We start from the raw sequence: 23,285 nt of genomic DNA, 5'->3' as shown, positions 1-23,285 counted from the left end.
CCCGTCCTCACTCCCGTGCCGACCGTCGCGACAGTAGCGCGCATCCCGAGTCCCGTTCCTCGCTCTTCCTGACCGGATCCCGCGATCGATATCTCCCTCCGACGACGAGAAGAAAAGAAGAAGAAGAAAAAAAGATAGTCTAGTTTCCCGAGAATCGAGAATTGTTTGTGGCGGGTGATTTTGTGAAAGAAAAAGCGGGCGATTGATGCGCAAGCGCCATCCGCCGGTCGATGCCGCGTACCCTTCCCGCCCTCCGCGCTACTGTCGTACTATAACTCTTCGCGGGAGCGAGTCCAGCAGCCCGGCCAGCAGCGCCAGCCTGACAGGTAGCTTCCGCGAGTGCCAGTCCGGAAGTCGCGCGATCGATCCGAGTGACGGTTGTCGCGAGCGCAGAGATCGTTACAGCGGGCAGAGTGCGGAGTGCAGAGCGAGCATTCGGTCCCGCGCGTCAGCCTGCGGTCAGATGTCGTAAGCGATGATAATGCGAGCGACGCCGCTCGGAGCGCCAGGCTGCAGGAGTTCGAGCGAGTCGCGGTCGCGGGCGGCGCGGGCATGTCTCGCGAGGGGTACGCTCCCGCGGGCGCTCTAGACGGGCGCTCCCCGCGCGCGCGCCGCACGGAGCTGCCCAGCGTGGACCGCTCCCCGTCGCGCGGCTACCCGCCGCGCCTGCGGCAGGCGCCCAGCCCGGAGCAGGGCTACCCGCACGGCGCGCACAGAGGCATGGGGTCCCCGTACTATGACCACGAGGCGCCGCCCAGCCCCGAGGAGCGGCGCGGCCACCGCTCGCGCAGCGCCACGCGGCCCTCGCACCCGCTGTCCGTGCGCTACCAGTCGCTGGACCGCGAGCGCGAGCGCGACCGCGAGTTCCTGCCCATCCGCGAGCCGCGCGAGCGCTCGCTGGAGCGCGGCGCGCTGCGCGACCGATCGCTGGAGCGCGGCCTGTTCCTGGAGGAGGAGCTGTACGGCGCGCGCTCGGCGCGCCAGTCGCCCTCGCTGCGCGACTCGGGCGGCGTGTTCATCGGCGAGCTGCAGCACCAGAACACGGACCTGCAGCGCGAGCTCGGCAACCTCAAGAAGGAGCTGGAGCTCACCAACCAGAAGCTGGGCTCCAGCATGCACAGCATCAAGACCTTCTGGAGCCCCGAGCTCAAGAAGGAGCGCGCGCTGCGCAAGGAGGAGAGCGCCAAGTACAGCCTCATCAACGATCAGCTCAAACTTCTCAACAATGAGAATCAGGTAATTCACCCTTTATTACATATTACGTATTATTTTATTTACAACACTTTCAGTGTGTCCAAATACTTGTTCACAAATCTGGATTATCTCCCATTAGGAATTATTTTTGATATCTCAACATAGATGAAGAAGAATATGGAAATTCTGGGCATTTACGACCGTCATAGGCTGAGTTTAGTTAAAGAGTCTTTGCTTAATAAAAGCTTTCCTCATCCCACCATAGATGTCTCTAGTGAACTCGCGCATATTGTGTTACAAGTTTGATCAATATTTTTCAAGAATTTGAGTAGTGTGGTCGTCAATCATGTTGAGATGTCAAAAATAATATATTTATTTAAACATATTACGCACATAAGTCACAAATATAATATTCCCGATGAGTAATTTCCATTGCTCGTTTTGGGACATGGGATAGTGGTTAACAAGACTGAAAAACAAATAAGTAATCACTGACCCTAATGTCTTTCCATTAAGTATGTTTTCAGTTCATTCATTTTGGATCCCTGACTGGGTTTTATTTTATATATTTTACAAATTACATTTTTGTATTCATTGATTTTATCATTGAATGATATCTCATTCATTCATTTTTACAACCCTTACAACGACGCTCTGAGTAAAAATTACTTGGGATATTTTTAGAGGATTCTACAAAAAATCTTTTCAAGTAAAGTATGGAATTATAGTGTTGCTAGCAAGAATATACTTGGAATAGGTGTTCAAATGCTTTCTGCGCAAGTCTTGGGGGGATGATGGAGCGAGGGTAGTGTAATAATCCTGTGGAATGAAATACTTACATACCACGTTTCTAAAAATAACTCTTCCACGCTATATTAAATAATATTTTTTCATTTATTTTTTATCGTTGTTCATTGAAGACAGGAAATTAAAGATTTGACCAACGGGTGTAGATAATTTCAACTTTATTTCTCGATTTATGTATTAATTTTTAAATCAAACACTAATTTTTTGAGTCTACTAAGCTGTATTTTATTTCATTAATTGATTCGGCAGTCACTTTGTGGTAAAATCTATCCATTTTTAATTAATGTTTTACTTATTAAATACCACTATTTCTTAAAATCTACTGTGACACGTGTTTCGATGCATTCCGCATCATTTTCAAACACCGTATTTTACGGTGTTTGAAAATGATGCGGAATGCATCGAAACACGTGTCACAGTAGATTTTAAGAAATAGTGGTATTTACTAAGTAAAACTGTATTTTATTGTTAAAAAACACATAAAAATATATTGTGACAGTTGTTTCGCCTAGTTATGGCATTTTCAAACGAACGTAAAGATAAAATAGACTGACGGTCCTTATATAGCTATACAATTCTAATGATAATATAATAATATAATTTCAATAAAGATCTCAAAGTCCACGTTTTTCTTCTATATAACAGTATGCTCCACACTGGGGATTTATTATATCGACACATTTGAGGTTATGATTCAAGCGTTACATTATATATTTATAGATATACACGTCCTTGCTCATCACACATAAAATAAATATTTATAATATGATGATATTCTTATCTTCCCACGTTGTTTTGTTTCAACGTTACCATGTAATCAAATGATTACATCCCACATTTTTATATGGTTTTCTCTGACTCATGACAAAGCTAACGACCGTGTATGTAAAGTTTTTAAGTGACTATTACTGGATTGGAATCATGAATCCTATCGATATTCTCTAGCTTTTTTTTGGGTCTGTAAGTTTAACTTTTGGTACTTGTATTTGGGTAAAATACCTTAAATTTAAAAAAAATACAGTTTACCGACATGATTCTTATCCCAACATAACATTTTTTTAAAGATTGTGAACAAAATAAATCGAAGGTTCCATTAAAATTATTTTGATAAAAAAATTATTATAGTCAACTAAAAAATTTTGATGTAGAAGAATAATAACTGGACTCTGGTTAATTCTGTGTCCAACTTACTAAACGAGAAGCAACCAATTACAGAGACCGTTCTTCAATACATTTGCATTTTTAATGGGAAAAGCAACGAGTTGATAATATATTGATTGATTGAAAAAATGTGTGATATTCGATCTAGGACCACTCTGCTCGAATTTCGGTAATTTTCACTTGATATGTGACAAAACTGGACTTAAACTAAAACTTGGGCACATAGGACGCAGAGAACCTTAATATATTGTAAACCAAGCAATCGCCATGGATCTTCTTCGAAGGACGTCTAGAGGAAGATTAAAGTATTCATGGATGATGCAGAAAGAAAACGTGATTCGAAGACATGGCTTGAGTGATGTAACTCATGGACTTACTAGGACTAAAGCTAAAACCTGATCATATTGTGAACCAGGCAATCGCCATGGATCTTCCTTGAAGGACGTCTAGAGGAAGATTAAAGTATTCATGGATGATGCAGAAAGAAAACGTGATTCGAAGACATAGCTTGAGTGATGTTACTCATGGACTTACTAGGACTAAAACTAAAACCTGATCATATTGTGAACCAGGCAATCGCCATGGATCTTCCTCGAAAGACGTCTAGAGGAAGATTAAAGTATTCATGGATGATGCAGAAAGAAAACGTGATTCGAAGACATGGCCTGGGGATGTTATTCATGGACTTACTAGGACTAAAACTAAAACCTGATCATATTGTGAACCAGACAATCGCCATGAACTTCCTCGAAAGACGTCTAGAAGAAACCCAAATAATTCATGAATACTGCAGAAAGAAAACATCATTTAAAGAGATGGCCTAGGTGACGTTGTCCATGACAGAAGGACCTACAACCCGAGTACGAGGAGAGCTGACCCCATCAGTCTATAAAGACGATAAGTTGGGATTGAGCCAGGATGAAGAAGATGAAGCATAACTAGATTTTCATGACAGCAAGTGAGTCTAGAAAAGGACCCCTACTCACTGCGACATGGCATCATAGTATTGTATATTGATACATTGAATGCTCCACGCCGAATTAACATCTAACTCTTGATCATGAATTATACTCCCAGGAATTTAATGCCAACATAATTAACCTTCGTACGCAAAGAACAAATAATGTTCCATTCATTTAACCAAACTCGCATGCTCTGGAATTATGAATGCCATTTTATCATATTCATATATGTGTCGCCTAGTTTCAAAATCCGCCAGATATAATTTTATAAGATTCAAAAACAAATACTGTATCGGAATGCCAATTGAGGGTTTTATTGTTAAAAATATTTATATACTTGAAAACCCTGCTAAAAATATTTAAAAACAGCGTTGTATTTCAAATTCCGCTATATTCATAAAAATTGCCTTCTGACCCATATCGGCCAATCAGAGAGCGGGGATACGTAAAAAATTAGGATGACGTCATTATCGGTTTGCGTCTCTTGTTTTTTTAAATACTAAAAATGATCCATAAAAATGGGAAAATTCTCTATTTCTTACTTATAAATTCTCTATGACTTACATGGATCTGGCGGATTTTGAAAGTAGGCGACACATATCGCTCACTCCTTTCAAGAACGTCATAAATAAAAAATTGTCGATTTTCAGTTGTGCATGTTTTTGGAATGCCCAGAAAATGTACTATATCCCAGCGAAAGAGGCATATTTTTAACTTAATATTTACCCGCTACAGGGCAGAAAGTGTTGTTTTTGCATTTTGAAGAAAAGGTATTGTTTAATTATTTTTTTAAATATACTAAATATTTTTCAAACGGAGAAAAAACCTTCAAGTTTTACCTAAAAAGATCTGTTGCACAGTAAAAAATTCAATAAGTGGCTTCATATTTATTTTTAATACATTGTTTTATTTTTTTAAACTTTAAAAACGTTCTCCTGAAAAATCATTTTTTTATTTATTTATGGCGTTCTTGAAAGGAGTGAGCGATATATACAAAAATAAAATTTTGAAAGAGAAAAAGAAGACAAATGAATCACATTGAGAATATTTTTAAAAGTGGATTTGAAGATAAATTTAACTTCAAGTAAGGTAAATAAGCAAAGTTAATAATAAACGCAACTAAGAAAAATTCAACCATTTAAAAAAAAAATTAATCATTAATATTTATTCCATTGAATGCGTAAATATCCCAATCTTAAAATACTACAATGAAGACCCTCAGAAATTAAAAATATGTTTCCAGTTATAAAGTGATGAATCACAAAAAATTCCTGAATTTATTTTCGGCATCAAACTATGAATGTGTTTCATCATTTATAATCAAACTTGTATACAAAACATTTCGATCAGGTGGCATTGTTATTTCATCATATTCATAAACATCTGACTGTACCCGGCCACGCATTGCTATGGCTCAGTATGGTTAAATAGAAATAAAGAAAATAGAAATAAAGACACACTGAATTACGTATATCGAATTGAAACAAGACATCTTTAAATAACTTCAAATAAAGAGAATCGCATGTCTGCCTCCGTAGTGTAATGGTCAGCACGCTCGGCTACCGTTCTGGAGGTCCCGGGTTCGATTCCCAGGGGGGGTCAAATAAATATAAGTGACTTTTTTCATTGTAATATTTATTCAATATTACCCTGAACTGGTACCTGAAGCGGAGGGCTGATCACCTTTCCTTCATTTGTAAACGATCAAGATAACACTGCGTTTATATGAAGCAGTGCCCTATGCACCATTAGGGTGCGGATAAGGGTTTTATTATTATTATAAAGAGAATATTACGTTATTTAACTAACTAACTAACTTACTTCCACGCCGCTTCCCCGCAGGGGTAGGCAGAGAGAATAGAACGCCACACTACCGTCTTTGCTAACATTCTTCGCCTCCATATTCATGCGTCTCTCATACGTACCCGCCGATTATTTCGACTCCTGACCCGGTCGCTTTCAAATATTTGGTATACCTGATTGTGCCAAGTTTTCCTCGGTCTTCCTCTCCTTTTTCCGAGTAAATTTGCGTCATAAATTTGTTTAACCGTTTTTCCTCACTCTTACGTTTAACAGGTCCAAACCATCTCAACACACCTCTCTTATTTTATCGATAATGCTTATCTTGCATTCTTTCCTTATTTCACTAATGAAGAGAATATTATGTTATTTTATTATTCTTAATAAATACTTGTAGGGGAATATATTGGTATTTATCTAATAAACGCTTAAAAGCAAACATCGTTAAGAAATGTTTGGTTAAAAGTAAAAATTGCTTAAAAATGCCTTTACCGTTTTTCAATCATTTCTTTTAGACACGCTTCTTACCTAATATTTTTTTATATGCCTATTTATGTCCAAACCATCTCAACACACCTTTCTTAATTTTATCGATAATGCTTATCTCAGCCCTAGCATCCTTTCCTTATTTCATTGATAAAGAGAATATTATATTATTTTATTATTCTTAATAAATACTTGTAGGGGAATATATTGGTATTTATCTAATAAATACTTAAAAGCAAACATCGTTAAGTAATGTTTGCTTAAAAGTAAAAATTGCTTAAAAATGCTTTTACCGTTTTTCAATCATTTCTTTTAGACACGCTTCTTACCTAATAACCCTTTTTTATATGCCTATTTACTGTACCCGTTTATCGTTTTAAATTCTACATTTTGTCATCTGTTGGTTTTGTTAATTTTTTAAATATTTTTTTCTTTCTAATTTGTATTTCATTCTTGTTAACCTTGATCCAATGAAAATTTATCATCTTCTTCATACCTTCATCCGTACCAGATGGTGCATAGGGCACTGCATCATATAAACGCAGTGTTATCTTAATCGTTAACACACGAAGGAAAGGTGATCAGCCCTCCGATTCAGGTACCAGTCGAGAGTAATATTGAACAAATATTAGAGTAAAACAATCACTTATTTTAAGAATTAATTTTTAAATCAAACACAGATTTTTTGGGTCTATTTAATTGTATTTTATTAAAAAGCACATGAAAATTAATATTGTGACAATTGTTTCGCCAAGTTTTGGCATTTTCAAACGAATGTGAAGATTAAATGGACTGACGAATGTCATTCGTTTGAAAATGCCATAACAAGGCGAAACAATTGTCACAATATTAATTATGTGTTTTTTAAAAATAAAATACGAGTACAACTTAGCAGACTCAAAAAAATCTGTTTGATTTAAAAATTAATGCATAAATTAAAATGGAGTTCTACAAATCAAACGCGAAATTAATAAATAAAATCACTTTATTTTATTCGACCCCCCCCCCCTGGGAATCAAACCCGGGACATCCAGTACGGTAGCCGAGCGTGGTGCCCATTACACTACGGAAGCGGACAACGTAAATTAGTCATCGGGAATATTATATATGTTGCACTTATGTATGAAATAAGTTTGAAACTAAATAAATAGATACCTACATAATTATCAACTGTAACAATAATTATAAAAACAATTATTGTCACACATAAAAAATGTTTACGCTATTGCGGCAGTGACATTGACGAGCGAGGTTGTGCGCATCACGCATACTAGAGCACTTAGAGCTATAATGTTAATGATTACCATACGTACAGTTATTACGTGTGGGTGTGAGTGTCTTGGAGTGTGTGTGAGTGCCCAATATATCAGTAAAGTGATTCTCAACAACCATCTGGAACACATGAGTTACATCTGGTAAAGCTGACAAACTGACAGACAGGGGTGTAGCTGAAGTGAGTGAACTGTTAAATTTGTTATAAAATATTTTATTTACTGATTAATTTTTTGTCCACCTACGTGGTGTAATGGTTAGCGTGTTTAGCTACCGTGTTGGAGGTCCCAGGTTCGATTCCCATGGGGGGTCAAATAAATATAAGTGATTTTTTCACTGTAATATTTAAACAATAAAACCCTGGACTGGTACCTGAAGCAGAGGGCTGATCACCTTTCCTTCATGTGTAAACGATCAAGATAACACTGCGTTATATGACGCAGTGCCCTATGCACCATTGGGGTGCGGATAAGGTTTTTTTATATATGTAAAACGTAAGAATTTTTTATATGGTATATATTATATATTTATACGCGGGTATTATGTTAGTACAAAGCTATTTAACATAGTACAAGATAACGTTTTATAAGTAAGAACGATATTTTCCAATCTTAATTTGTTGATTCTGGCTACACCCATGCTCCAATACCAGACAGAATTCAAGCCGTATTTGTTAAACTAAGTTATCCTTCCCCATAAAAGGATTTAATATTATGATAATATACTAATATAGATCATGGCAAGGATGTTGGGTATTTATTTTATTTTAATTTCAGGAAAAAATAGGTAAAGAAATTTTAAACAGCTTGTAATTTGACCAGTTAATTTATTTACAACATTTTGAGTGTGTCCAAATACTTTGAGAGTTTATACAAAGAGTTATTTTAACTAACTGCTAACTAACTAACCATTACGCCGCTTCCCCTCAGGAATAGGAAGATAGAATAGAAAGCCACACCACCCTGTCTTTGCAAACATTATTCACCTATTTCACATTCAAGAATTTCCTCATACATACCCGCCGATTATTTTGACTCCTCACCCGGCCGATTTCAAGTATATGACACATCTGATTGTGCCAAGTTTTCTTCGATCTTCCTCTGTTTCTTTTTCCAACTACATTTGCCTCGTAAATTTATTTAACCGTTCTTTCCTTACTCATATGTTCTACATGTCCAAACCATCAAAACACACTTTCTTAATTTCATGGATATTACTTATTTTAAGGAGTTATTATTGCATTATTTGGTCCGCCTCCGTAATGTAATGGTCAGCACGATAAGCTACCGTTCTGGAGGTCCCGGGTTCGATTCCCAGGGGGTCAAATAAATAAAAGTGATTTTTTTCACTCTAATATTTATTTAATAATACCCTGGGCTGGTACCTGAAGCGGAGGGCTGATCACCTTTCCTTCATATGTAAACGATCAAGATAAAACTGCGTTTATGAAGCAGTGCCCTATGCACCATTGGGGTGCAGATAAGGGTTTTATTTTATTATTTTATTATTATTACATTTCTTAAATGTAAAAATATTGGAAAAAAGCCCAGGTTTATGAATAAGTATTTGGACACACTCAAAATATTGTCAAATATCATCAAATATGAGCTTAAAATACTCCAAATACAAAACCACATTTGTGATAAATCAGCGAGATTACAGTCTGTTCACAGTTATTTTACCTCTAGTTTCTTATTATATTTTTTTTAATTATTTAAACTGCCAATTGAATAATTTTAAAAATGTTCACAGTTCTTTAACCTCTAGTTTTTTTTTATATATATTTTTTTTAAATTATTTTTACTGCCAAATAAATAATTGGATAAAAACTAGAGGTAAAATAACTGTGAACAGACTGTTGCTTTAAGTGATCGGATCCAAGAACCGAATTAAATAACGTCTTCTTTGAAAGAAGTCGTTATTTCATTCGCTTTTTATATTCGATCGCTCTTTTCTTGGTCTATATAACTACCGTTTCTCACGTATGGGAAAAGTTATTCATTATTTTGCTTTTGACAAAGATCTTGAAGTTAGCTAATTTCCTGAAAATTTCGCTTGAAGATGAAAATCGCTTTGTGTATATACGCAATATGTAATATAAACAAATCTTTCGTTCTTTGTTCAGAGTAAGTTGCTAAGAAAGTTTGAAGTTTGCGTATTGTACGGAGTAGAGAGACATTACCACTTAATAGGGGGTTGATCAGAATTGAATGAGTTAGTAGCTCGGTATGAATGATCCGGATTCATTTGTAAACTTTATAATCTTAAAACTTTATTCAATGTGTCTACATATCAAGCGTTCATAGTATTGTACGTAAAACTTTGTATATTGTTATGTTTTAATACAAATGATTTTATGTTTTAAGAAACATGGTGCCATACAAACATTCAAAGCCGTGATCTTATTTATTTGTATTTCAGATTCATTTATACATTTTATCAACTCGGCTTATTTAAGTTAGTTTTTTCACTATAATTTTCAATATTACCCTGGACTGGTATCTGAAGCGGAAGGCTGATCACCTTTCCGTCATGTATTAACTATCAAGATAACGCAAGAATCAGATAGCGTTTTTATGATTGTTTTGAATAAAAAGATTATTATTTTTTTATTTTTTTATTTTCTTATTTTTTTATATTTGGCATCTCATCAAAGATGAAGAAGAATATGGATGTATGGTCACTTACGCAGGATTCGGATCTCACATACTAATATAAGAGTTTCTGCTTAATAAACAGCTTCTTTTCATCTCACCAATAGATGTTTCTAGTGAAGTTCTAGTGATTCAAGAACAATGTTTCGAAATTGGTTCATATATATAGAACTTCCAAGAGTTTGAGTAGTGTGGTTATCAATAATGGGTAGAATTGGAGAATGTTACACGTGTGTTAAGTGATCACTTAAACCAGTCTAAAACGGTCGTCAGCCCCGTAAATGGCCAGACTTCCATATTCTTCTTCATCTTTGATGAGATAACAAAAAGAATATGAAAATAACTCCTATAATTGGAGATAATCCAGATTTGTGAACAAGTATTTGGACACTCTCAAAATGTTGTATAAGTTTATTCAATGTCTCTACATATCAAACATACATATAGTATTGTACTTGAAAGTTTGTATTTTTGTTATGTTTTTAGACACAACAGTGGTGACATTTAAACACTCATTCCAACATTCAAAGCCATGATAGCATTTATCTCCGAATCGGATTTATGTGTACACTTTATCAACTTTACACACTCCTTATCATTCATCTATCACTTTATGCAATACCTACTAAAAACATTAATTCGTGAATACCGGTTTTAGAATATTCTTTCCATTATCAGGTCATTTAAATGAAATTATTACGGTCTGACATTTATACAAAAAAATATATGAAAAAGAGAAAAAAGACAGATGAATCAAAATAAAAATATTTTAAACTTAATATCCACTTTTAAAAATATTGCCATTTTGAATAATTTGTCTTTTTTCTCTCTTTCAATTTTTATTTTTGTACAAATGTCAGACCGTAACAATTTAATTTTAATGAGTGGTATTACTCAAAGTGAACGATGAATGATTAAGGAGAGTGTCATATTACCATACCACAAAGCTAACAATGGTTTTTATGTACAAAATATTTAAAAAAAAATCGTGTTTGAGTTTGATATTTAATATATAAATTAAAATGTAGTTCTACAGATGAAACGCCAAATCTATAAATAAGAATTTATAAATAATTATCCGTCATTATTTTTTGAATTTCTTTATAAAACGTGATCTTCGCGAAATACTGGAAAAGTTTACAGCACGATGCCATTTTAATTTAATATGAAATAATAAATTTCCGTAAAAGCGTTCGTGAATATTTCTGGAAACACCTCGAGGTTTCCACCGCCGTTCTGTTCTCCTGGGGGTATTTTACACTGTGTACTCAGTACATACCCTTAGGTATTTAATAACACCCTGAAAACTTTAAATTACCATAAAAAAATAAGCTTCAAGAAGTTTAATTCAACATTTCAGAAGCGAAATAATTTTTTATATTTTCAATTGTGGTTTGCTTGGAAATGAAGCACAGAGTTGGTAAAAAAGATGAATGAAAATGTTTTTTTTTTGTTGGTTTTATTAAAAAACCTTTCAGCGCAAGCCAAATTGGCAGTGTACAACGGAGTCCTGGTTCCAATTCTAATGTATGAAAATGATTCATCGAGTTGTCAAATATATATATTGTTATACGCGTGAACGTTATACATTGAACGTTCTAGATTTTCTGATCAAATATTCGGACACATTATTTTGAATCAAAATAACTGACCAAAATATATTATTTTTTTGACATCTCATCAATGATAAAGAAGAATATGGAAGTTTGGGTATTTACGGGGCTGACGACCGTCATAGGCTGGTTTAAGTGATCACTTTACACACGTGTAACATTCACAAGATTCTGTGAATGAGTATTTACACGCACTTAAAAATGTTGACCAAAATATAAGTTAAATAAAAAATAAAAAAAAACATTTTCAAGCAGTTATACCGCAAATAAATAAATAAATCTAGTGTGAGATATCAACAAACGAACAAAGAGGCGTGGCTCGGTAGTACGTTTGTCCATCTTTGTGGAATTAAATGCGAATAAAAAATAAGAAACAGCTAATTTCTTCTTCATCGTTCAACATTTAAAGGCACATCTCCAAAATTTAGACGAAATAGAGGGACATTTCAAAAATATCACTTTTTTTTTTCAAACCCTTATCCGCACCCCAATGGTGCATAGGGCACTGCATCATATAAACGCGGTGTTACCTTGATCATTAGTGAACACATAAACATTAAATACATTTGATTTTTAATTTAAATTTTACTTGGTAAATACCACTTTTTCTCAATATCTATTGTGACGCGTGTTTCGATACAGTCTTCTTTTATATAAAAAGAACGATATATCGTGGATGTACTGGCATCAAAGTTAACTCTATCCCTGTTATTTAAAACTTTTAGCCTGAATAAAATACCGGCTATTAAACGTAATGTTGAATTTTCTATTAAAACCACATAAATGTGATATTTTAAACTTTTTAGTGTATTTTTCTAGTTTATAGAACATTGAAAACCTTATAATATGCATCAAAAGGCCGAAATTGAATATTTTTGAGTCAACGTTTTTGCCAGTATACCCTCGTGGGTAATATATCATTATGTTTCGTATCAAATAGAGACACCTATAAAATTCAAACCATTTCATAGCACATGTAATATAATAATTTTGACTTTACTATTGTCCGTACAAGTGCTGAGGAGCAGAATTGGCATTGGCTTCTGGCCGGACGCCATCGCATGTTGTCGGCCGATACCTGTTGAAACTAAAATGCCACCTGGTAGAGACGACCCGTGAACACATATGTTCTTCAATCAAATCCTGGCAAACGCGAAATGCCTTAGGGAATTAACAATTGTGTTTAACAAACCTACTCGAGGTCTGCGTACATTTTCAAAGCAAGGCACGCGATATGTACATACATACATTACAGGATATTTTCACGTTTAATTACAGGAACTATTATTTTGATATCTCTACATAGATGAAAATTAATATGGAAGTCTGGGTATTTACAAGGCTTATATATATATATATATATATATATATATATATATATATATATATATATATATATATATATATATATATATATATATATATATATATATATATATATATATATATATAGACCAGTTATTTTATTCACATTTTGAACACAGTTTTGTGAATAAAAGTTTTCATACACCCAAAATGTTGTGAAATTCTATCTCGTTAATAATATGTCGATTTGTTGGTATAAAGAAAAAAATAATCGGAGCTAAAGTGAAAATTGTTCTGCAAAAAACCAGTAAATACCTACTTAATCTTCTTATAATATTCTTTCTTAAATATTTTAACAATCCGGTACTTCAAATGGCATAGGACTTTGAGAGGTTAGTTTATAAGTTCATCAAATTCCTCGCGTTTATAAGGCCTCGGAAGTTTATGAATTCATTATAAGTCCAATTGATCTCTTGAATAATACTTTGATCCTTAAAAAAATACAAGCTGAGTCGGATTTTTCATTATTTCTATGTTTTAACATTAAATTCTAGGCTGTATATTTTCATATAATTTATATTTGAAGCACTTACTTAATGATTTTCTATTTTATAATTAAAATTTAACTTTGTTTTAAAATCGCTGTAAATATTTTATTATAACTTTATTTTAATAAAATATTTAAATTGATTATAAAACAAAGTTACATCTTTATTATATTTATGGTAATTATGTAAATTTTCATTTCATTAGACACGGCACTAATCTTAGACATTATCTGGGCAAGTGTGGACATACTGCAATTAGGATCGATATCAAAATTTTACCAAAGACCAAATCGACTTCCATTCTCAATCGTTAGACATTATTTTAGCTCATTGTTTTTGCTTTTGAGCTGATTAATGATAAATGAATTTATTGTGACTAAAAAATAAAATTAAAATAAAAATAAATATTAAGCCACTTATTGAACTTTTTACTGTGCAACACATCTTTTTAGGTAAAACCTGAATGTTTTTTCTCTATTTGAAAAATATTTAGTTTATTGAAAAAAATTAAACAATATTTTTTCTTCAAAATCCAAAAATAACACTTTCTGTCCTGTATCGGATAAATATTAGGTTAAAAAATCCACTTTTGATACAGTACATTTTCTGGGCATTCCGGAAACATGCACAACTTAAAATTGACGATTTTTGATAGATGACGGAGTGAGTGATATGTTGTAATATGTTAAAATAAACAAATAAATCATTATTTGTCCGCCTGCATAGAGTTGTGATGTTATGATCATTAGATACCCGGGTTCGATTCCTAAGGGGGTTAAAAGTTGTGTTTCCTCACTCCAATTTTTAATTAATATTACCCTCGTTGGTACGCAAAGCGAAGTATGTTTTATTTTTTATTTTTCAAAATTAATAACGTTTTTTTAAAATGCTTCTCTGCAGGTAGGATAGTAAGGATAGGGAAGGTAAATGTGAAAAATACACCCAGAATAATTGAAAACAAATCTTTCTTGAATTCATTTTGCAATTGGCGGAAATCGAACCCGCGACGCCAGTTTCGCAGTCGAGCGTCTACCCAACTACGCCACGGCGCCTGTTATATGTCACACGTTTTTAAAAAATAAATATATTTTTTAGATGAACTTCAAACTCATCTATTTCGTTATGACATTTAAATGTTGCAAAATTAGGATCTTCTTTTCATCGTTGATGCATTTTCATGACATACCCTATTAATTTGAAGCTAGTGCCTTGGACGCATCTGGAGTAATGGAATTCCGATGTGGGTAACGTAACCAATAGGTCGTCTAGCTCACTGGCTCAGCGATAGCGCTTTATATGTGGGGTGGAAATAGGGGTTGGAAGATGGGGGTAAGTGCATTATGGAGAGCTAGTGCATCTTAAGCGATTTGCACTAGCGGCGGTGGAATGCGAACAGACAGGGGAGTGAAACAAAGTATTTTAAAAATTTAATTATTTAAAAAAATATTAATTTTTTAAAAAATTATTATTTAAATATGGTATAAAATATGTAAGACAAATCTTATTTCTTTTATTTTCTTCTTTTTCAAATCCTCATCATATAAACGCAGTATTATCTTGGTCGTTAACAAGGAAAAAAATCAGCCCTCCATTTCAGGTACCACTCCGGGGTAAAATTAAATAAATATTGTTATAATTTATGCAATCAAATAATTTTCATCGACGTAAGATTATTATTTTCTAGTCAATATTTCCATTAACAGCATAAAAAACTTAGTTTGTGTAATATTATGTGTATGAGAGTGTTTATATATATATATATATATATATATATATATATATATATATATATATATATATATATATATATATATATATATATATATATATATATATATATATATATATATATATATATATATATATATATATATATATATATATATATATTTATATTTATATATATATATTTATATATATATATATATATATATATATATATATATATATATATATATATATATATATATATATATATATATATATATATATATATATATATATATATATATATATTTATATTTTTATATATATATATATATATATATATATATATATATATATATATATATATATATATATATATATATATATATATATATATATATATATATATATATATATATATAAATAAATAAGTATGGGCAAGTCTTCAAACATATCTCCAAGAAAATGTAGGAAAGTACCAACCTAACTACTTCATTCCACATATTTCTAAAGAGAGATAGCAGCACTCACAGGTATTTCGAAGTCAGGAGTCAACCGGATAAAAAGAAAAATTCATAAAAACCCACCTCTAGAAGCAGCCCGCGTCTGAAAAAGTGTCAGAAAAACGATCACCACTCCGCGTGGTCACCGTAAAATCAGGGACATCTATTTCCAAAATCGTAAAACGTATGTTGATTGTCCACTACGTTGATAAGCGATGTAGGAATCAACGCCTCCAAAATGACAGTTTGGAGACGGTTAGTCGAAGTAAATCTAATTGGTCGACGTCCAACCAAAAAACTACGCCTGACTGAGGCCATGAAGAAGAAACGACTCTTATGGGCCAGAGCACTCCGGAATATGACTGTTTCGGATTGGAATCGAGTATTTATGACTTATATTTGTATAATAAAATGAGAAGATAATAAAAAATACACATTTTTGCAATCATGGTAATACTTTATAGATCTGCTTCTAAGACGAGTCAACATTTAAAATTTTGGTGGGAAAAACTTAATTCGTCCGACGGGGCCCAGGAGAAAAATTCCACCCGAACTGCCTGGTGAAGAGGGCTAAAAACACCCTGTTAGCATAATGTTGTGGTCCATGATCTCATTTAAGGGTATGGGACACCTCCATATCATGGAAGGGACCATGAGGCAAGACCAGTACCAGCGAGTACTGAAAAGTCGGCTTCAGCCGAGGCTAAGGAATGGTTCCCGTGATGAAGAGTATGTGTTTATGCATGAATAGGTACCGTGTCATAAAGTCAGGAGTGTTACCGCATTCCTGGCTGAAAAAAAGGTCTGTTGAGTATGTGTTTTGCCTTGCCCGGGCAATTTGCTGAATATGAACCCCATTGAAAACATTTGGAGGCTAACGAAACGGGAAATTGCTAAAAAAGTCATCACCACCAAGCGGTTACTGATAAAAACTCTTATCAGAGTATGGCATGGTAACCCTAATCTTCGGCCCAATACAAAAATCTGCATAGAAAGCATGCCCCGACGTTTGGAAATTGTAATTGCAGCAAAGGGTGTTATTACTAAATATTACGGTTTTTTCTGAAATTTTTGAATAATCGCTTTTTATTATAAAAATTAATTACTTTTATTAAATGTTTGATTACATTAAATATTAAGTTAAAAATATGCCTCTCTTGCTGGGATATAGTACATCTTTTGGGCATTCCGAAAACATGCACAACTGAAAATTGAGGTTTTTTGATTTATGACGTTCTTGAAAGGAGTTAGCGATATGTCACCCTGTTTGCGCTCCCCTGAAATTTACCATAATTTAGAATAAACTCTATGATCTGGCAGAGCGAGTCACCATTATACTCGCTATCTCGATGTTATCATTTAATTGGATCTCATTGTGACTCCACGGAGCACCCTCCCCTCTACCCCCCACCCAGCTTCCTGCCCGCTGCATCCATAGCCCGGCTGCACGGCTGCAAATTCCTTAGAAGCCTCTCCGGAAGGAAATCCGCTTTCCGCGAAGGCGCTTTTCTACTATTATAATTAAATTATTCTGAATATTAATAAAATATTAGTATTAATCAGTCTTGATAATGAAGCGGTTAGCTTCGAAACCGGTAGACGTTATAATTAAGTTATAATAAAATATTCATAGTGATTTAAAAAAAAGTTATATTTTAATTATAAAATGGAAAATCACAAAGTTAGCGCTAAAAATGTAAATTATGTATTGTATATTGTTAGTAAAATTAGGATAGATTACACAATTATTGAATTATATATATGTTTTTTATTATTATTTTTTTTTGACAAGTCAAGAATAAACTCAATATATTTTCCAAATTGGAGATAATCTGGATTTGTGAACAAGTATTTGTTCAAATAAAAAAAAAAAGGATATTTTCCAGCGTTTCTCGTGTATTTGAAAATAATCCAGGATTCGAACCTCACATACAAACGAAACAGTATCTGTTCAATAAAAAGTTTCTTTTATCTTACCATAGATGTGTCTAGTGAAATTCTAATAACTTTAAACAATATGTTTCGAATTTGAATTTGAAGTAAAAAGAATTTGAGTAGTATGTTTTTAAATCATGGGTAGAATGGTGAATGTTACACGTGTGTAAAGTGATCACTTAATAAGCTAATGATAGGTCATAAGCCCTATAAATACCCAGACTTCCATATTCTTCTTCATCTACGTTGAGATGTGCCAAACGAATGGCTTTTGCCCAAAAGCTTTCAACTATTTCGTATTGTATAATAAAGCTACGAAACGATCAAAGTATTTTGAAAGTGAAATATTTATTGTCTCACGCCATCTCGACCATAAATTGTTTATTAAATTATGCGGGGAGAATTTTGCTGTAGTATATAAAACTTCTTTGACTGTCTTCTGCTGTAATTTAAAACAAATTTTGAGGGACATTTCTCAAGGAGTATTCGCAGTGTACTTGATCTAAATGATTTTAATTCATTCCTTGGCTAAATTCCAAAATTCTCGATTCGATTGACTCTGTGTTCTGCCGTCCATAAACGACTTGGAGTAAACATTTGCGATTAATTCTGTCGAAATAAATGAAAGTGTTTATTTTGTAACAAGCGATAACTAAAAATAATTTCAAATAAATAGGTCTCGCCCTTCTGTGTTGAGTTTAGTGTACAGCAAAGCATAGATATAACGGACTTATTCGGTGGAGAAATTGTCCAATAAAGCCAAAAGTTTGTTTCATAAAAATAGGTTTTAAATACATCAATATATATCAAAGTACAAAATACAAAAAAAATTATATAAATAAACAATACAAAACACAAACAAAATTATATTTATTGTCTTGGGACACTCGTCGTGGAGAAACGTTGCTGTTTGATATCGACGCGCTTGCTTCTTGTAATCCTTGCATTGAAAAGGAATCAAGTTTTGTTTGCACTTTTGAAGTTAACTGTTTTTTTTACAACATTTTAGTGTGTCCATATACTTGTTCTCAAAATCTGGATTATCTCCAATTACAGGAGTTATTTTCATATAACAATCCCCGTAAATGAGTCAGCCCCGTAAATTCCCAGACATCCATATTCTTCTTCATCTTTGATGAGATGTCAAAAAAAATACTGTTTTATTTATATTCAACTCTAAAATGACAGAATTGCGTTTAAAATAGTTATAGTATAATATATTTTATAGTTAAACTTTGTTATCGGACGAATAGTCAATGAATGTTATTAGATCGTCGAGTGATCTTACAACTGATAACTTCATAATCATAAATGATGTCTGAAAACTTAAAGTTTTGAGACATAATTTGTGGCGAAACTTGAATTTAAGCATGTTTTAAATTACCAGGAATTTTTCATGTTTTTCTACATTTGACCAAATTAAACGTTATATAGAGGTACGTTATATCAAGGTTTTACTGTATTTGGATACCGCGTTCGACTTCTAACAGAGTCAAAATAATTATGACCAATTTTACGTTCTAATATTGATTTAATATTGCTCTTGACTAGCACCTACCAATATGTTCAGGGTTGATTATGTATTTGACAATAAAGTTGACACTGCTTCGATAAAATGCAGTGCCAACTGAATTTACAACAGGTAATCGATGTCCTGAGCAGGGTTCTATAATGTACCTTTTGTTCACCCTTTGAGTTGTATCCTAAAGGCGTTATCTTAATAGATAGGTGGCTCAGTGAGTCTCTGCATAAAAATAACATGTTAATTTCGTTTATAAATTTGCAAATATATTTAAGAAATAAAAAAAAAATCTGTTCAAATATATGCAAGACACCTAAGAAAACACATTTTTAATTATTTATTTATTTAAAAAAAATTGTACAGAAAGAGAGATAAGTACATTGGCGGGCTTATTGCTAAAAAAACAATATCTTCCAACAGATCAAAAAAAGACTAGTGGTATTGATCAAAACGTTTGATCCCATGTATAGATGTTTGCAATCTGAGGGTTGATAGTACAAAAAACTACAAAAGATGATAATAAGGAGGACAAAGGAAAAAAGCGAGTTGAGGGAAGGAGAGGAAAAAGCTAAAGGAGGAAGTTTGATGGACAGTTGGGATTCTAATGATAAATTGTAATATTATATACTCGTTTATGAATTTTCGTAACAAAATCTTAATAATAAAACAGTAAATTTAGTCCATTATAAAAAAAAACTCGTACTTCTGACGAGTATACTCAATCCGAGTATTTTAAAGTGTACTGGAAATAGTCGGTATCGTTAAAAATTCAAGCGATGACCCCAAACTAGAAGGTATATCTTTGTAACTTTTCCTACATTGTACGAGTTAAGTAGAACATATTGATAGTCACCTGTCAATCGTCTCCTGATTTATAAACTATGCACTTTCTTCTTTTGATCCGTGTCTGCGCTGAATAGTGCAAAGGGCACTGTAACTTGGTCGTAGTAATATGAATTATGTTAAACCTAATCATAAGGCACGTCGAATAAGTACTATAATCGTCGTAACATCTAAACTAACTTACTAATAAACTATCACGCAATTTTTCGCAGCGATGGGCGGAGAGAATAGAACGCCACACTATTCTGTCTTTAAAATTTTTCTTCGCCTCTTCCACATATATGAATCACCTTATATATTTGATATACCTGATCATAAAAGTTTTCCTCGGTCTTTCTCGGCTCCTTTTTCCAACTATATTTGCCTCGTAAACTTATTTTACCGTTCTTTCCTCACTCATTCGTTTCACATGTCTAAACTATCTCAAAATACCTTTCTTAATTTTATCGATAATGTTTATATCAGCTTTGCATTCTTTCCTTATTTCACCATTAGAACGTCTATCATACATCGTTTCCCCTTAAATTTGAGATCGAATTTCGACTGCGTCACTCTTATTTTATTATTCTTTAAACTCTATGCTGCACTTCGATACATTAGGGTTGGAACCACGACTCCTTTTTTATTTTAGCAACTGCAAGAAGAATAGGATTATGAATAAAAAAAAAACATCTTTTGAAGGATACCGCTACCAGGAATATATAAATACGTGTATCTCTATAATTCCATACAGGTGACATATCTAAACATTTTGCGAAACCCTTTCTTACACTTTTGTTAGTCCTAGAAAGCTTCGAGCTACTTGAATTTCCGTTTATTTTCTCATTTTCGAAGTTATCTCCTCTGAAGCACATTTCGGGGCAAATTTTCCACGAGTGGAAATATTCCGATAGACGCGAATTACATAAGTTGTCCCAAGTTCCCCAAACTTGTTCGACTGCGGAATTATTCAGCCTCCGGTTTGCGGACAATATTAGTTTACCAAAGTTTCAGAACGGCTGCATTTTCAGCAGTAGATACGCCGGAAATCCTCCATTGTTACGGCTTTTTCACACCATTCCCATCTCTCTCCCACTCGCAAATAGTGATGCGAGGGAATGAGACAAAGAGCCGTCGTGTCGAGTTTTTTGGCCTAAATATAAAGCTGAAAAATAGCTTTTCAGGTGCTTTTAATGAAATTAATTTTTTGGTAACCGAGTCATTCATATGCGTACTTGGTTTAATATTTAAGTGATTCGATATACGTTTCATGGTTGTAATTAGTTTAATCATTGTTTTTGTACATTTTTAGTACTATTTTTTAACATCTCAACAAGAATGCAGAAAAATTTGGAAGTCTGGGCATTTACGGGGCTTACGACCGTTATAGGATGTTTAAGTGATCACTTAACACACGTGTAACATTCACCAATTCCACTCATGGTTGACAACCACACTACTCAACTTCTTGGAAGTTCTATGTATATATATTAACCAATTTCGAAACATCTTACTTGAATCTCTAGAATTTTCTCTGAAGACATCTATTGGTGAGATGAAGAAGCTTTTTTACTGAGCAAAAACTTTCCCAGACTTCCATATTCTTCTTCATCTTTGTTGAGATGTCAAAAAAAAATTTCTTCTGTAATTGGAGATAATCCAGATTTGGGAACTTGAGATGGAAAAAGATGCAAAGACATTTATTAAAATCTAATTTGACGAATGGTATTTTCTTATTCTGTGAAAATTAATGTACATTGTTATACTGCTAATGATGAGAATTCCGGGGAAAATGAAAATAAAATTTGAAAAACAATCAATCATATTAAAAATTACTTGAATTTTGAAAATGGTTGGAAGAAGAAAGTAATTTTACTGTTATTTGTAAAACCGTTTGAGGAGAAATTGGAGTCGAAGAAAAGGTATGACTAGGCAAATTTTAATTTCTCGGTTGATTATATTCAAAAGCCATTGAACTTTAGTCTTCAGTCTCTTAGATATTAGCAGTTTTAAAAGAATTCAAAATTTCCATTGAAAATTGTTAGGTAAGGGATGGTTTGTCAACCCTCTTGAAAGGGAAGGCTGTATTATTTCAGGCGAAAAGTTATCAAAGGCTTTTAGGAGAGGTGGTTTTAGCAAACCTCAAAATAACAGAATGGCGACAACGAAATATGCTGGTGTTAACGGGTGAGAGTAATTTTTACGGTTTGAAATTCAGTTTGAAGTTTCATAAATAAATAATATCTAAGATAAATTAAAATAAAATATATTTTCCCAATATTTACCCCTAAAAATTACTCTTTATTTTGATTATTGAAATTTTTGTTCGTATGATTTACATACATTTTTTTTTTCTGTTGAAATGTAAAGCAGAAAACTGCTGTTTTTAATCGTCAACTTACGACTCCTGATGAAAAGAAACTTTAAATATTGTGAACCAAGCAATCGCCATGGATCTTCCTCGAAAGACATCAGAAGAAGATCAAAAATATCATAGATTCTACGTAAAGATTACATGATTCGAAGGGATGACCTAGCTGACATTATTCACGATAGAAGGATCTAGGGTCTATATCCTGAGAATGAAGAAACCTGACCCTAACAGTTTGCAAAGACTAGAAGTTAGAAAAGAGCCAGGAAGAAGAGAGAAAGAGGATATTATTTGATATATTTTACAACCAAAAAATAATATTACTCGTATTTAAAAGTCCACAATAAATTATTAAAAATAATAGTTCCGGAAACATTAAGAGACTCTTAAAAGATATAATATATATAAATGAGGATTCACTAATTTTCCGGTAAGGGAATATTACCCATGAATAGGCTCTGACCGGATATACGAGGGACCTAGATTCAAGTCTTAAACCTGGTCGTATTTTTTTTTTTAATTTAATATAATTAAAATGATTAAGGTATTTTTATTTTTATTTCTTAGATTGTATTTAAATAGTGAATAGGGCTCTGCATCTTATGGACACAGTGTTATCTTGA

The 23,285-nt window shown here is 33.5% G+C and overlaps 1 protein-coding gene across 1 annotated transcript in view; it reads left to right on the top strand.

The window, feature by feature from the left end:
- The window catches only part of LOC148302301 (uncharacterized), a 109,371-nt gene continuing 86,086 nt past the window's right edge, over window positions 1-23,285 (top strand). The window contains exon 1 of the mRNA XM_088271808.1: window positions 1-1,236. Within this exon, the coding sequence (XP_088127934.1) occupies window positions 553-1,236 (684 nt within the window). The 5' untranslated portion in view covers window positions 1-552. The remainder of the gene's footprint in view (window positions 1,237-23,285) is intronic.

Source organism: Brachycentrus maculatus, unplaced genomic scaffold (assembly GCF_059751285.1).
Source record: "Brachycentrus maculatus isolate JH-2025_06_01 unplaced genomic scaffold, ASM5975128v1 h1tg000463l, whole genome shotgun sequence".
Taxonomy (NCBI): domain Eukaryota; kingdom Metazoa; phylum Arthropoda; class Insecta; order Trichoptera; family Brachycentridae; genus Brachycentrus; species Brachycentrus maculatus.
This window is presented reverse-complemented; position numbering and strand designations above follow the sequence as displayed.